Genomic DNA, 15,517 nt, shown 5'->3' on the forward strand with positions numbered 1-15,517 from the left:
TATGTCTTGGTTACTTTTATGGACTTGTATTTATGATAAATATATTAAATGATGGTCAGCAAGGTCAAGCCCTCATACATTGGGAAGTTCTCCTCAATGATGGCTAATTAATGTGCTTTTAATGGGGTGGTGGTAGGAGCCCTGGGATGTGTAATTCTTTATTGCTTATTGCATTTATTTATTTATTTGTTTGTTTGTTTATATTTTTAGGGCTATACCCATGGCATCTGAAGTTCCCAGGCTAGGGGTCGAATCAGAGCTACAGCTGGTGGCCTACACCACAGCCACAGCAATGCGAGATCCTTAACCCACTTGGATTGTGGGATTTGAGCCACATCTGTGACCTATACCACAGCTCATGGCAATGGCAGATCCTTAACCCACTGAGTGAGGCCAGGGATCAAACCTGAGTCCTCATGAATATAGTCAGATTTGTTACTGCTGAGCCGCAATGGGCACTCTCCTTTACTCCTTTTAGAAGATGTCTCTTAAGTGGATCAACCAGTCAATCATCCCTATTATTAGGATTTGACTTTACACTGGAATGACATTTGACTTACATTATTTTCTAAAGGAAAGGCACAAGGTTTCCAGAGTATTATTTCATGATACTTTAGCACAGAGAAAAGCAAAGAGGAACTAGATGCAGGATTGAGTAAGAATTTGATGTTTGCTGGTGAATCTGACTCTATTTTCTTCTTTCCCTGTTTAACAAAACAAGGTCCTTGGACCTTGGACCCTTCAGAATGGTCCTCCAGGGAACCTTGGGCTCCTGGGCCTCATTTCTGCAGCTGCAGTCCGGGGTTCCTGCAGGATGGTGTGTGTCTGTGAGTGGGAGTCAGTGGGAGCAGGTGGTTGGGAGCTTAAGGGCTTCTCAGAATTATTCACTGGTCCTTGAGGTCTTCCGTACCAGTGACCAATTCTTGGGATGGGCAGTGACTTATGTAGTGAAATACATTTTTCTCCTAAATAAACACCTGATAAACTAAATCAGAACCAAAAAAAGAGGGAATATGAGTTGGAGTTTCTCTTGCTTTATGCTCATGGCTTGGTGCCTTAGAAAGCCCATATGTGCAATAGCCAAGACATGGAAACAACCCAGATATCCATTGACAGATGAATGGGTTAAGAAGATGTGGTATATATATGTGCAATGGAAAACTACTCAGCTGTAAAAAAAGAACAAAATAATGCTATTTTCAGCAACATGGATGGAACTAGAAACTCATACTAAGTGAAGTAAGTCAGAAAGAGAAAGACAAATACCATATGATATCACTTCTATCTGGAATCTAATATATGGCATAAATGAACCTTTCCACAGAAAATAAACTCATGGGCATGGAGAACAGACTTGGGGTTGCCAAGGGTAGGGGGAGAAGGAGTGGGATGGACTGGGAATCTGTGGCTAATAGATGCAAATTGTCGCCTTTGCAATGGATAAGCAATGAGATCCTGCTGGATAGCACTGGGAACTATGTTCTGTAGTCACTTGTGAAGGAGCATGATGGAGCATGATGGAGGATAATGTGAGAAAAAGAATGTATATATGTATGTGTGACTGGGTCACTTTGCTGTATACTAGAAAATTGACAGAACACTGTAAACCAACTATAATGGAAAAAATTAAAAATCATTTAAAAAAAAGAGAAAAAAGGACAGCCCATGTGTGGTTAATAAGACAACTAAAAAGTAACACAAAGGTAAAGACATTTGTGTCTATTGCTTTTACAGAGCAAAAATTATCACATTAAGAATGATTCTATTCATATCTCTCTAATTAATACTGGTCATATATTTGTTTGGACTTTGGATTTCTGAAAGAACACAGAATTAAGGCATAGGATCATTCCCAAGCTGTTGCTTACCCTTTAGCTTGTAACTAGAGACAAGATTCTAATTAAAGAAGTGTAATTTTTCTCAGTTGTGTGTGATATCATGCTAAAATTTTGGTCTTAAACAAGGAGTGACTGGGATAACTGAGTGAGGCAGTATGATCTGGAAAGGATTCATATGAAAAATTTTAAGTAGGTCAAACAGCCAACCCCAAAGCAGGATACTGGAAAGACTTACTACCGTGAACTCTGTGATTTGCACCTGAAAATTGATTTCCTCATCTTTGTTTGAAGCCCCGCAGCTGGTGTTTAGGTTTGGGAGGAGAATCTTATAAAGCCCTGCAGCTTTTTAAAAAAACTTTTAATTTTTAGAAATTTTTATTGAAATATAGTTGATTTACAATGTAGTGTTGATTTCAGGTGTATGGCAAAGTGATTCAGCTGTATATATACATATATATCTATTCTTTTTTAGATTTTTTTCCATTATGGGTTATTATAAGATCCTGAGTATAGTTCCCCGTGCAACTATACAGTAGGTCCTTGTTGGTTATCTATTTTGGGTATAATAGTGTATATGTTTTAATCCCAAACTCCTAATTTATCCCTCTCTTCTTTCCCCTTTGGTAACCATAGGTTTGTTTTCTATGTCTGTGGGCCTGTTTCTGTTTTGTAAATAAGTTCATTTGTATCATTTTTTAAAATTCTGCATATAAGTGATGTCATATGATGTTTGGTCTTTGAATTACTTCACTCAGTTTGATAATCTCTAGATCCATCCATGTAGCTGCAAATGGCATTATATCATTCTTCTTTATGGCTGATATTCCATTGATAACACTATAGCTTTATACACAAAGAACAAGTGCCATGGTCTAGGAAACATCATTTGCTCAACACTGAGTATGTAGAATAGGAAAAAATTTCAATGGCAAAAAAAATATTATCAAAGATGTCACAGTATTGCAAAGTTAAAGTGATCAGCCTCATTTCAGATGATTCCGGTGATACCTGATATTTACCGTGTTTTGTAAGCCATGTTGTAAGACTGTATGTGGAGAATTCATATTGAGATAATGTTTTGTTTTTTGTTTTTTGGCTACACCTGAGGCATGCGGAAGTTCCCAGGCCAGGGATCGAACCTGAGCCATGGCATTGACAATGCTGAATCCTTAATCACTGGGCCACCGGGGAAGTCCAAGATAATGTTTTGATTGCATGGGTCGTGCTTGAGATTCACATGGCAGAGATCACTCACTTACTTCATGCATGTTGCTTAGCACCATGCCTGCAAGGTCATCTGGCCACCTACCTCATGTTGTTCACGGGCAGAATGGGGCCAGTGTAGCTGGTGGTTTAACAGTGTCACACAACTAACCATTATGTGGGGGAAAACGTGAATCAAAAACGTGGCTTCCCAGAACGTGGATCAAAACGTGGCTTCCCAGAAAAGAAACTCATGGACTTAGAGAAGAGACTTGTGGTTGCCAAGGGGGAGGGGGAGGGAGTGGGATGGATTGGGAGTCTGGGGTTAATAGATGCAAACTATGGCCTTTGCAATGAATAAGCAATGAGATCCTGCTGTATAGCTCTGGGAACTATATCTACTCACTTGTGATGGAGGATAATGTGAGAAAAAGAATATGTGTGTGTGTGTTTTTGAGACTGGGTCACTTTGCTGTACAGCAGAAAATTGACAACTCTGTAAACCAACTCTAATAGAAAAAAATAAAAATCATAAAAAAAATTGAAAAAAAAAGTGGTTTCCCAAAGCAAGGACAACACTTTTCTATGAATACATGGAAGTGTCACCAGGGAGAAGACAGGAAGTCAGGAAATTGTTCCTGAGATTTTCTAGATATGTATATACTCCATGCCCAGTGGCCCAAATTCCTAATTCTTGCACTTTCTGCTTGAAAGGTACTATGCAAAGTAACATCTGGGATGTGTGTTCAGCATCGACCATCTCATCTTCCTTAATTTATACCTCAGAACTTGGAGGTTCTGTTTAGTGTATGCTTTACTCTAAATGCATTAAGTTTTGTACCATCTGTGTTTCCTGCTTCCCCTCTTGAATTTTGATAGATGAGGCTCCCAGAAAACCTATGCATCTTTTTTTTTAGCTTTGCTGCACAATTTCAGCTCATGGAAATGTTGGCAAAACCAACAAACCAGGAGTTCCCACTGTGGTGCATTGGGATTGGTGGTGTCTCTGCAGTGCCAGAACACTGGTCTGATCCCTGGCCTGGCACAGTGGGTTAAAGGATCTGGGATTGCCACAGTGTAGGTCTCAACTGTGGCGCAGATCTGATCTCTGGCCCAGGAACTCCATATGTCATCGGGCGGCCAAAAAAGATAAAACAACAACAACAACAACAACACAGAAAAACACCCCCCCCCCCGGCCAACAAATTAAATTTAAATTTAATCCTTAAAAAAACGTTTTTGAGGAAAGGGAGCTTAAATGATTAATGAACCCACATGATTGGTCTTTTATTTTCTTTGATGTGGTCGCACTTGTTACTTTTTTTGTTTTGTTGTCTTTGCTTTTTTTGGTTGGAGAATCTGGTAAGTTATCACTAAGACTGATGACAAGGTGCTTACCTAGCTATGTTTTACTTCTTGGAGTTTTTGTTGTTGTTGTTGTTGTTATTGTTTGCTTGTTTGCTGGCACAGTGGGTTAGAGGATCTGGGATTGCCACAGTGTAGGTCTCAACTGGGCCACCAGGGAACTCCCTTCTTTTTTTTCTTTTCGTTGTTTTTCCTTCCTATTATGAATTTATAAATAAAGAAAAGCGTATCAGATGTTTTTGGTCTTGTGTATACTGACCTTCAAGTTTTCAAGATGCAAAGACCATAGGAAAAGCAAAGAATCAGAGATTTAGTTGCATTTCCTTAGTCATCTCTTCTCTAGCATGTGCTCTTTCTCTAGATTCCTCCCATTTCTGTTTGAGTTATTATGATTTTTCACTGTCCCAAGCGTGACAAAATGGAATCATCTTTGACAACTATGTCTACTTTCTTCCATCACCAACTGTCCTTTCCATCTATCTGTTCCTTCCCAGTTCTTTTTCAACCAGGAAAAAATATATCAAAGTAGCTTAGGGGTGGCAAAAATGGTGGATGGGATAAGGGGACTTTTCCCTTTTTATTTAGCGTGTCTGTTTTTGAGTGGCTTGAGTGACCACTGCCTCCCTCCCTCTATCAAATCCTTTATTTCCTCGTGTCCAAGATTCTCACTTCAATCTTTCTTTACTCTAGTCCTCCAGCATAATCTTCCTAGTCAAGACTCATCAACTAATTCTTTCATGACTCCCTAATGCTGGCAAAGGCCAGCAACCCACAATTACTGGGTGGTCACTCGAAATTCAGCCTCCTCATATCTTTTAGAGATTTATCACTCATGTTTCTGCATGTGCTGCAGCACGAGACAGGCTCTCTTTTGAATTCCAACCTCAGGGCTTTGCTCATGATATTTCCCTCATATGCCTTAAGTTTTCCTATCTGAACCTTCCTCTTCTTCAGAGTTTGACCAATCCTACCTTCTCCAAGAAGTTTTCTTTGATCATTAGATATCATAAAACTGTGTGTCATCTGACCTAAGCCACCCTCAGATAAAAGACAGATCATTTTTTCCTTCACCACAAAGATGGAAAAACAGCTGTCGATTAAACTAGGATGCACTGCCTTCTGAGAATTTTATTTCTTTTAGTTGAAAAAAACTCTTCCAGATTTAATTAGACATAGATTGAAAAAACGGCATGTCACCCTCACACACTCATACACATAGAGGTGCCATGAATTGGTTAAGAAATTTCCACAACTTTGTCACATTCAGCATCCGACTCTTCTGGGATTTGGTTTCCATCCACTGTCATGCATTCTGTAAGTTGCAATGCTGGTGTTTTCTTGTTCTTCCCAGAAGATGTCAGTGGAAGATTTTTGGAAAATAACCAGGGTACACATTCCTCCCTCAAATGGATCTTTGATGTTGACTGTGATATTGAGGTGCTGCAGTGGCCCCATCATGCCACTGGGAGTGACAACCGAGGCTGCACAGACTCTGGCAATGACCACTAGGTCATGATTGCTGTCCACCAATAGTCATAAGAGTGCATACCAGAAGCACACAATCTCAATATGGTAAAAAGTGAAAAAAAGGTACAACTCAGAATGGATGAAATATGGTGCTTTCTCATTCCATGGAACTCATTTACCATTTTTTTTGGTCTTTTTGTCTTTTTAGGGCTGTACCCGTGGCATATGGAGGTTCCCAGGCTAGGGGTCTAACTAGAGCTACAGCTGCAGGCCTACCCCACAGCCACAGCAACATGGGATCCGAGTGGTGTCTGCGACCTACACCACAGCTCATGGCAATCCCAGATCCTTAAACCATTGAGCGAGGCCAGGGATCAAACCCACAACCTCAGGGTTCCTAGTCGGATTTGCTAACCATTGAGCCACGATGGGAACTCCTCATTTACTATCTTTATATGCTGCCTCTTGTATCATTGTTTACAAGGCCATTAAACTGATAAATGTGTTTAATTCTGCTGGGCCTCAGTAAGACATTTAGAAGTAGAAATCTATGAAAATGGGTAGATGATAAAACCTGGATCCACTCTTTTTTTTTCTTGGGACATATAGAGAAATCAAGAGCAAAACTTCCAGACAGCTCCAGATTGGAATTTGTGGGTTAGGTTAATTCCTGGGTGCCTGTGAGGATCCAGAAGTTTTCCATATATTTAAATCATTGCAGATCTTTTAGGCAGGTGGGTTTATTTCATTTTTTTAGATGATTTTAATTTTTTTCCATTATAGCTGGTTTACAGTGTTCTGTCAATTTTCTACTGCATGGCAAGGTGACCCAGTCACACGTGCATGTATACATTCTTTTTCTTACATTATCATGCTCCATCATAAGTGACTAGATATAGTTCCCAGTGCTATACAGCAGGATCTCATTGCTTATCCATTCTAAAGGCAATAGTTTGCATCTATTAACCCCAAATTCCCAGTCTGTCCTGCTCCCTCCCCCTCCCCCTTGGCAACCACATGTCTGTTCTCCATGTCCATGATTTTCTTTTCTGTGGAAAGTTTCATTTGTGTCATATATTAAATTCCAGATATAAGTGATATCCTGTAGTATTTGTCTTTCTCTTTCTGACTTACTTCACTTAGTATGAGAGTCTCAAGTTCCATCCATGTTGCTGCAAATGGCATTATTATTATTATTTTTTGAAGTTTTGTAATTTATTTTTTCTTTAACAACCTTTTTCTGAGAATGTTGAATACAATATGGTCATTAAGAAACAGATTTACTTATAGGTATTCACAGTCTTAACACAAATAAATGCATCAATATTCCTGATGATTTCTCTCCATCAATGCTATCAAATAATTTTCACTGTCATAGAATCACATAATCACCCAGAATTCTAGGAAACCTCAGAGAATGGAGAGCCTAACTCCACCCGTGACCTGAACTTGGCCAGCACCATCAATGATCTCTGGTCACTGATCTCTTTTGGAAAATCTCCAGTGATGGGGCATCATTAAATGATACTGCTTATGACCTTACAGAGATTTTCACATAATTTTAAACAGAAATACTCTGCTAAGCATTTTTTGCCAGAAAAGAAATAGATTTCTAACCCTTTATGTTCTTTTTTATGGATGAGTAGTATTCTATTGTGTATACATACCACATCTTCTTAATCCATTCATCTGTTGATGGACATTAAAGTTGTTTCCATGTCTTGGCTATTGTGAATAGTGCTGCAATGAACATATAGGTGCAGGTGTCTTTTTCGAGGAAAGTTTTGTCCAGATATATGCCCAAGAGTGGGATTGCTGGGTCATTTGGTAGCTCTATATATGGTTTTCTGAGGTACCAGCATATGTTTTCCATAGTGGTTGTACCAGCTTATATTCCCACCAACAGTGCAGGAGGGTGCCTTTTTTTCCTCACCCTTTCTAGCACTTGTTATTTGTGGACTTATTAATGATGGCCATTCTGACTGGTGTGAGGTGGTACCTCATGGTGGTTTTGATTTGCATTTCTCTAATAATCAGTGATGTTGAGCATCTTTTTATGTGCTTGTTGGCCATCTGTATATCTTCCTTGGAGAATTGTCTATTCAGGTCTTTTGCCCATTTTTCCATTGGGTGGTTGGCTTTTTTGCTGTTGCGTTGTATAAGTTGCTTGTATATTTTAGAAATTAAGCCCTTGTTGGTTGCATCATTTGAAACTATTTTCTCCCATTCTGTAAGTTGTCTTTTTGTTTTCTTTTTGGTTTCCTTTGCTGTGCAAAAGCTTGTCAGTTTGCTTAGGACCCATTTGTTTATTTTTGCTTTTATTTCTGTTGCCTTGGGAGACTGATCTGAGAAAACATTTGTAAGTTGATATCAGAGAATGTCTTGCCTATGTTCTCTTCTTCTAGAAGTTTGATGATGTCTTGTCTTACATTTAAGTCTTTAAGCGATTTTGAGTTTATTTTTGTGCATAGTGTGAGGGTGTGTTCCAGTTTCATTGATTTACATGCAGCTGTCCAGTTTTCCCAGAACCACGTGCTGAAAAGACTGTCTTTTTCCCATTTTATATTCTTGCCTCCTCTGTCAAAGATTAATTGATTGTTAGGTGTCTGGGTTTATTTCTGGGTTCTCTATTCTGTTTCATTGATCAGTATGTCTTTTTTTGGTACCAGTACCACACTGTCTTGATGACTGTGGCTTTGTAATATTGCTTGAAGTCTGAGAGAGTTATGCCCCCTGCTTGGTTTTTGTTTCTCAGGATTGCTTTAGCAATTCTGGGTCTTTTGTGGTTTCATATAAATTTTTGGATTGTTTGTTCTAGTTCTGTGAAATATGTCATGGGTAATTTGAAAGGGATTGCATTGAATCTGTAGATTGCTTTGGGTAGTATGGCCATTTTTACAATATTAATTTTTCCAACCCAGGAGCATGGAATATCTTTCCATTTCTTTGAATCCTCTTTAATTTCCTTGATTAATGTTTTATAGTTCTCAGCATATAAGTCTTTCACCTCCTTGGTCAGTTTTGTTCCCAGGTGTTTGATTTTGGGGGGTGTAATTTTAAAAGGTACTGTATTTTTGTATTCCTTTTCTAATATTTCATTGTTAGTATACAGAAGTGAGACTGATTTCTGAATGTTAATCTTATATCCAGGAAGGTGGGTTTATTTCAAATGCATGGTATGAGAAACAAAACTCTGATGTCACATAGCTAGAAGAGGACAGAACCAGGATTTAAATCCAGGTCTGTCTGACCCCAGTGCTTGCACTTTTCTATTATGCCATGTGGCATAGCTTGTACATACAGGGCTGCAAAGCCCAAAGTAGGTGACTCTCCATAATTTAAGGTGAATTCAGGAAATTTCATACTTTGGAATATAAGCATAGAGTGGCAAGCATTCAGAACACAAATCCAAGTGAAGCTTGCACCAAATTTTCTTTTTTGGTGGCACTTTCCACAATTTGTAATTATATTTTATTTACAATTATGTATGCATTTATATGTTATTTCATATCTTTCCCTAGTGAAGGCAGGAACAATGGCTTTTCATTGATTCGGAGATGTACACTTTGCACATTTTAACACCTATGAATTCAGAATGCATCTTAAAATTGAGACTGTACTTAAGTGGAATTGGCAGCATTTAATTTTTCCCTTTGAGTGTTTCATAAAATAATTGTGCATCTTACAATGAGTATTTTTAAATGTTTGACTAAGTGTGCTTTAATTAGCTGTTCTATGCTTGGTATGTAATACAGGGCCTGGCCCCATAAATGGTACTAGCATTTGTTGAATGAATGAATGTATGAGTGAATGAATGAAAGTGGAATTTAATTTAATCTAATTAATATATATTAATATACATATGTTATATATAATATATATATGTTATATATATTAATATATATATGTTATATATATATATACAGTCTCTTTCTAATACTATCATCTATCATGCTCTACCTCGAGAGAGGATATAGTTTCCTGTGCTATATAGTAGGACCTCATTTCTTATCCATTCTAAATTTAATACCATTAACAATAGCCAAGACATGGAAATAGCTTAAATGTTCATCAACAGATGACTGGATTAAGAAGATGTTGTACACATATACAGTGGAATACTACTCAGCCATAAAAAGGACAAAAATAATGGCATTTGCAGCAACATAGATGGAACTAAAGATTCTCATACTAAGTGAAGTCAGAAAGAGAAAGATAAATACTATATGATATCACATATGTGGATCTAAAATATGGTACAAATGATCCTATCTACAAAACAAAAGTGGAATTTTAAACTTCGCCTGAAGGTGCTTGGGTTTCTGGATGAATTCTCCTGCCTACATGAAGCCCATTGTGTACTCTTGTTTTCTCATTTTGCCTGACTTAGGCTTTGTGGATGGCCATATTCTCAGCCTGGAACAGTGCACCATCCACACAGCTAGGGCTGGAGAACGCTGCAGCTTAAAAGTTCCTGTAGGAGCAGACTGGCTCACTAAAGCCATTGTCTGGTGGAAACTGCTCATAGGAAAGCAGTCCTGAGTTTCCCTCTGAGCAGTGTTTGATAACTCTTCTTTAAGGATCAGAAACCATTTTTATTGCAGAGTGGCCAGCAGGGGCAGGTGGTTCCATGCAGACTCAGACTTGTGCTTTGCTTTGTTTGTGCAGCTTGATGACAGTTCTCAGTGAGCCTCCTTCTCTCCAGGGGATCCCTATAGACACAGACTACCTCTGTCTTGCCCAGAGGAGGCTGAAATTCTGCCACAGAGGTTGGAAAGCATTGCAGTTTACTGAAGCCTTGAGAGAGCCAGGGTGACGCCTGCCAAACGCAGAATGAATGCCATCAGCCATCTGTGGAAATCATCCCAGAAAGTAACTCTTCCCAAGAGACAGTGTTGTAAAACTGGCTGCTCATGAAATAAGGAAGGTGCTGAAAATTCCAATAGGGAATCTCCGATTTCAGTGTAACTGATGAAAGATGAGCAGTGATATAATGAACTGTGACCTCTGTCCTGAGGTAATGTGTTGACAGAGGATTCGTGGGACTGATGCTTAGATGCTGAGCAAGGGAGAGGAGGATGAGCAAATACTGTAATTTGCTGGTGATCTTTCAACACCGCAGAGGAGAATGACTACTAGTCTAGATACCATCTTCATTCATCATTAAAATAGAAAACAGCTGTTTATCAATACTCAGCGTTTGATTTAAAAAGTATCCTGTAAACAAACTCTAACTTCTTGGGTTCTAGAGCTTTGCTTCCCAATCAATATACAGGTCTAAATACTGTCTCTCTGTTAACGCTATATATGGCAGCCATGCCCTAATGTCGGCTGTTGAGCAGGTGAATTGCCCAAGTTCAGATACCAAATTAGCATCCAAACTAGCAGCAGGTGTCAATACTAAATTAGCATCCTGGCTTTCAGGTCACTCTTTGTGAGGTTGATTGGCAGGATGTTGGTGGGATGGGTTCCTTATTTCTAGATTTATCCTTGAATGACCTGATTGGATTTGTGTTCCCGAAACTTGAACTCCAAAGACTAAATCCTGGATTCAACATGCCCAACCTTAAATATCCTGCCTTTTATTTATCTTAACAAGAGAAATCACACATTCTAGATCATTCAGATCACGTTAGCTGTGATTTCCCATCATGTCTCTACAGTAAAGGATGGTCAAGGTATTTAGTCACAATGAATAAATTACCTTGGTTTATTTGTATGTATAACCGTGCGAGTGTAATTTATGGACATCATTTGCTATTTGCATATGCAATTGGCTTCTTGTTCTTTATGGGGAGAAAATGGCTCCGTCGGGTTATAATTAGCCTATCTGACAATCAGTCACAATTAGTCCCAATGCTGGCAGTTAATCATGCCCACAGAGGTGTTTGGACAGAGACAGACTGAATTTCTTGTGCAACTGATTAGGAGCTGTGGCTCCTCTGCTTTCTATTTTGATATGGTTTAAAGTTACTCATTGTTCAAAGAAATGGTTCAAATATCTCTGTTGATGGCAGGCTTACTGTTGGGCAGAGTATAGAATGACATGGACATCAGAGGTTGTGTTGCAACCGAGTGGTTCTGTTGCTTTGGTTGATAAGCATGATTAAGAGGCACAGTTGAAGTGTATAGCTTGTAAACAGTATTACCCTAACAACACAGGGTTTTGAACAGAGGAGAGGCCAAAGGGGAGAGACTCTAGAAGGAAAACTTGAGGAGTCTAGGTGCACTTTTAATTTTTATTCCTCTCATGTGGTGACTAATACATGCAAATTAGACATGCAAACGTGAACTTCAGATCCTCCATAGGACTTTTCATTTGAAAGCCTGTCGGAGGGTGAGTAGGTCTCCCAGGAGTTAGAAGATCATTCTGGAAGAGTCCATAAGCTGAACAGATTGCTGTGATGTTTAGGATCGGTAGGCGACAGCTCTGGAAGCAGAGCGTCACCCGAGTTTTAACGGTAAGGAGCTGTTGTCTATGAGCTTGCATGTGCGTCTTAATCATGTCTCGCACCTGTGTGCAAAAATACCTTTTAAAAAGTTCAAAGTTATATTGTGATGAATTTGTGAGAAACAAATGTTTCTCTACTGATTTTTGGATCGTGCATAAGGCTACATGTTGATATTTCAAAATAAAAAAAAAGAGGGGATTGCATCTTTAGGATTTTCTGCCTGTTGCCACCTAAACTCTAACTACTTATAGAAATGCAGGCTGCATCTTTTGGGATGATGCTTGCCTGGTGGAAAAAAATGATTCAGGATGCTGTGGTGACTGTGTTCTTCCAGACCTGTAAGCTTTTGTTGGTGACAAGAGATAGTTAAGGCAGATTTTAGGCTGCAAGTTTTCCAGGCTTTTTGAAATGACCACCCCCAGCCCTCCACCGCCTTCCACAACCCAGAAAGGTGGTCACAGCCCTTGAGATGCAAGGATGTGCCATTGGAGTCATGTTGAAGAATGAGAGCTTCCCTAGCCTAGGACTCAACTCAGTAGCTTTTTGTTATGCAGATGCATAAAGAGGCATTTGGAACCTCTTCCACTGCTAATTAACGTCAGAAGAAGATGGAGGTTTCTCAGAACTCTGTCCTTGACACTGACCCCTGCTCCCTCAGAACCTGAGCTCTGTATCTCTCATGCGTCCCCAGCAGCCCGGATGATTCTGGTGAGCCCTGTAGCCTGCTTTTCCACTGCAGAACACAGGAGGCTGTCTCTGCATTTCCCAAGTACTGCTACCAGCCACTGTCCACTTTCTCCAGCTCCATGATTCTGATTCTGATGCATCCTTCCCAAGGCAACATCTTCCAGCCAAGGCCTTGAACTTGTTTGCCTGCAAACCCTGACTCATTCTTTAAGACCGAATGCAAGTGTCACCTCCTCTGAGAAGCCTCCCTGACACTTTGTGGAAGAGGCAGGGGCTCCCTTGATGTTTTGTGCCCCTGGCTGCTAGAGCCCTTGTCATATCATTGCAGTGAAATGACATTTGTCTATTTGTCAGTTCCAGAAGGACAGGGATGATGGTCCCTCCGTATTTAAATAGCCTTCCCTTAAACAGAGCCTGGTACTAATACACCTTAATTGATGCTTGTGCAATAAATTGAATGAATTAAACTTTTCACATGTCTGAAAATTTTTCCTATTCTTCACTTTTCTATGCTTTACTACCAAGTCTGAAAAATTAAAATTGATGATAAAAATCTCATGTGTAATTAATGAATTAGATTCTTTCTTGGTTTGAACTACCTTTTGGGAGTATGTTAAGTTTTATGGAAGTTTCTCTATATTTAGGATACTGGTTCTTTTCACTCCACTGAAGTATAATATTAACAGAATGACTTTAATAGTGTTTCCGTGTATTATGTAAATAATTACACATTTTCTGCACTGATTCGAACATTTAGTGTTATAACTCATGACCTAAAATAATCAATGAAAAAGATTTTAAAACTAAAATCTCTATTTAACCTTAGTCTGGAACTATTACTGGACTGATACCATATTATAATTAGGTTATTGTAATATAATAATTGACCTTATTCAGAATACAGATGCAAATAACAACCAAATAGACCATAAACTCTATGGGTTTAGAAAAGACAAGCCATATATCCTTTTTTTTTTTGTCTAATAGACACAAATGCTTTTCAATGAAAAAAATTGAAATAATTCTGTGTATATTACTGACTTATTGAAAAAATGTAGCTCAGAAGTTCCTGTCATGGCTCAGCAGTAACCAACCCAGCTAGTGTCCATGAGGATAAGGGTTCAATCTCTGGCCTCGCTCAGTGGGTTAAGAATGCAGTGTTGCCATAAGCTGTGGTGTAGATCACAGACAAGGTTTGGATCTGGCATGGCTGTGGCTGTGGTGAGGGCCAGCAGCTGCAGCTCCCATTCGACATTCGACCCGCAGCCTAGGGAACTTCCATATGCTGGGAGTGTGGCCCTATAAAGAAAAAAAAAAAAGCAAAAAATAGCTCAGATATGATGTCTGCCTTCTTTCTGCTTTTCCATAGATGATGAATGCTTAGTACCAGCTTCCAAGCATGCAAGGGGCATGAACTCCAGACTTATCATTTTTATATTATTATTCTTGTTTTTCTTTCCTTCCCTAAAATTAAACTATTTTGCTGATTGACTTTGTTGATCTTTAGGAAAAACCCTTGAACTGTTTATGACAGTCCTCTTGACCTAATTTCACCTGATTGCAAAGCTGGTTTTCAGTGGAGACAAGTTCTCTCCCTGCTGCTGGGATGTGTATTGTTTGTGTTTTCACCTTTGTGTGGATGCCATGGAACACTGTTGCTCATCACATTTCAGATTGCTATAGGTTTCTCTAAATCATGATTATTGTGAGCGTGGAGACTGTGTGTGGGGGAGAGGGCAAGCAGGTCCCCTGCTGAGAGACTCCCCAGGGAGGGGCCCTCATTCCCCTGGGGGTGAACTGCAGAAGCCAGGACAGAAGAGAACCTTTGCTCCCTGATACCTTTTGAAAGGTGAAGGATGTCAGTGTTGTTATTCTTTGGCAAAATAACCAAACCGGTTTCAGTATCACCTTAATCAGGCCCAGACGTGTTTGGCCCCATGAACACATTTCACAGGTACAGGTCCAAACAGTTTCCTTGGAGCGACAGGTGAATGGCTTTAGGATGTAGCTGAGAAGGGATGGGTTATGCCTGTTAATGCCTAGCTGAGTACTCCTGAGCCTGAATGAGTTAACAGCCATATTTAAATTACATCACAGCCAGACCTCTGGGAAATGTGACTCTAGGTGCAAAATCCATCCATTCTTCTAGTATCTGTTGAATGCTCACTTTGTGCCAGGTGCTGTGCTCCTCAGTACAGAGGGAAGAGCACTTTCGGGCCTTGTGATGTTCAGCTGAAACTTGTCCTTCTTGTCAGTTTTTGCACGACTAGGGAAAAAAGGCTAGAGTTGCAAGGAGCCCAGATTTATGCCCTTGGACTTTTGGTTCTACCTCTGGTGAGAACCTGGTAGCACTCGTCAATCATGACCAAGTCTTAAAATGCTTTCCTTTGGAGTAGGGTTCTCAGGCTGGGCTGCCACTGAGCCTGCCAAGGGAACTTTTGGGAAATACCAATGCCAGGGCCCGACACTGGACAAGAGGAGTCAGAGTTTCTTAGAGGTGGGAAG

General features: G+C 39.6%; 1 protein-coding gene across 1 annotated transcript in view; it reads left to right on the forward strand.

Moving 5' to 3' along the window:
* Positions 1-11,877: 11,877 nt before the first annotated feature.
* Positions 11,878-15,517, forward strand: part of DNAH5 (dynein axonemal heavy chain 5) — a 255,165-nt gene continuing 251,525 nt past the window's right edge. Inside the window, 1 exon segment of the mRNA XM_047799614.1 lies at positions 11,878-12,334. Coding sequence (XP_047655570.1) covers positions 12,278-12,334 — 57 coding nt within the window. The 5' untranslated portion in view covers positions 11,878-12,277.

Source organism: Phacochoerus africanus, chromosome 1 (assembly GCF_016906955.1).
Source record: "Phacochoerus africanus isolate WHEZ1 chromosome 1, ROS_Pafr_v1, whole genome shotgun sequence".
NCBI lineage: Eukaryota > Metazoa > Chordata > Mammalia > Artiodactyla > Suidae > Phacochoerus > Phacochoerus africanus.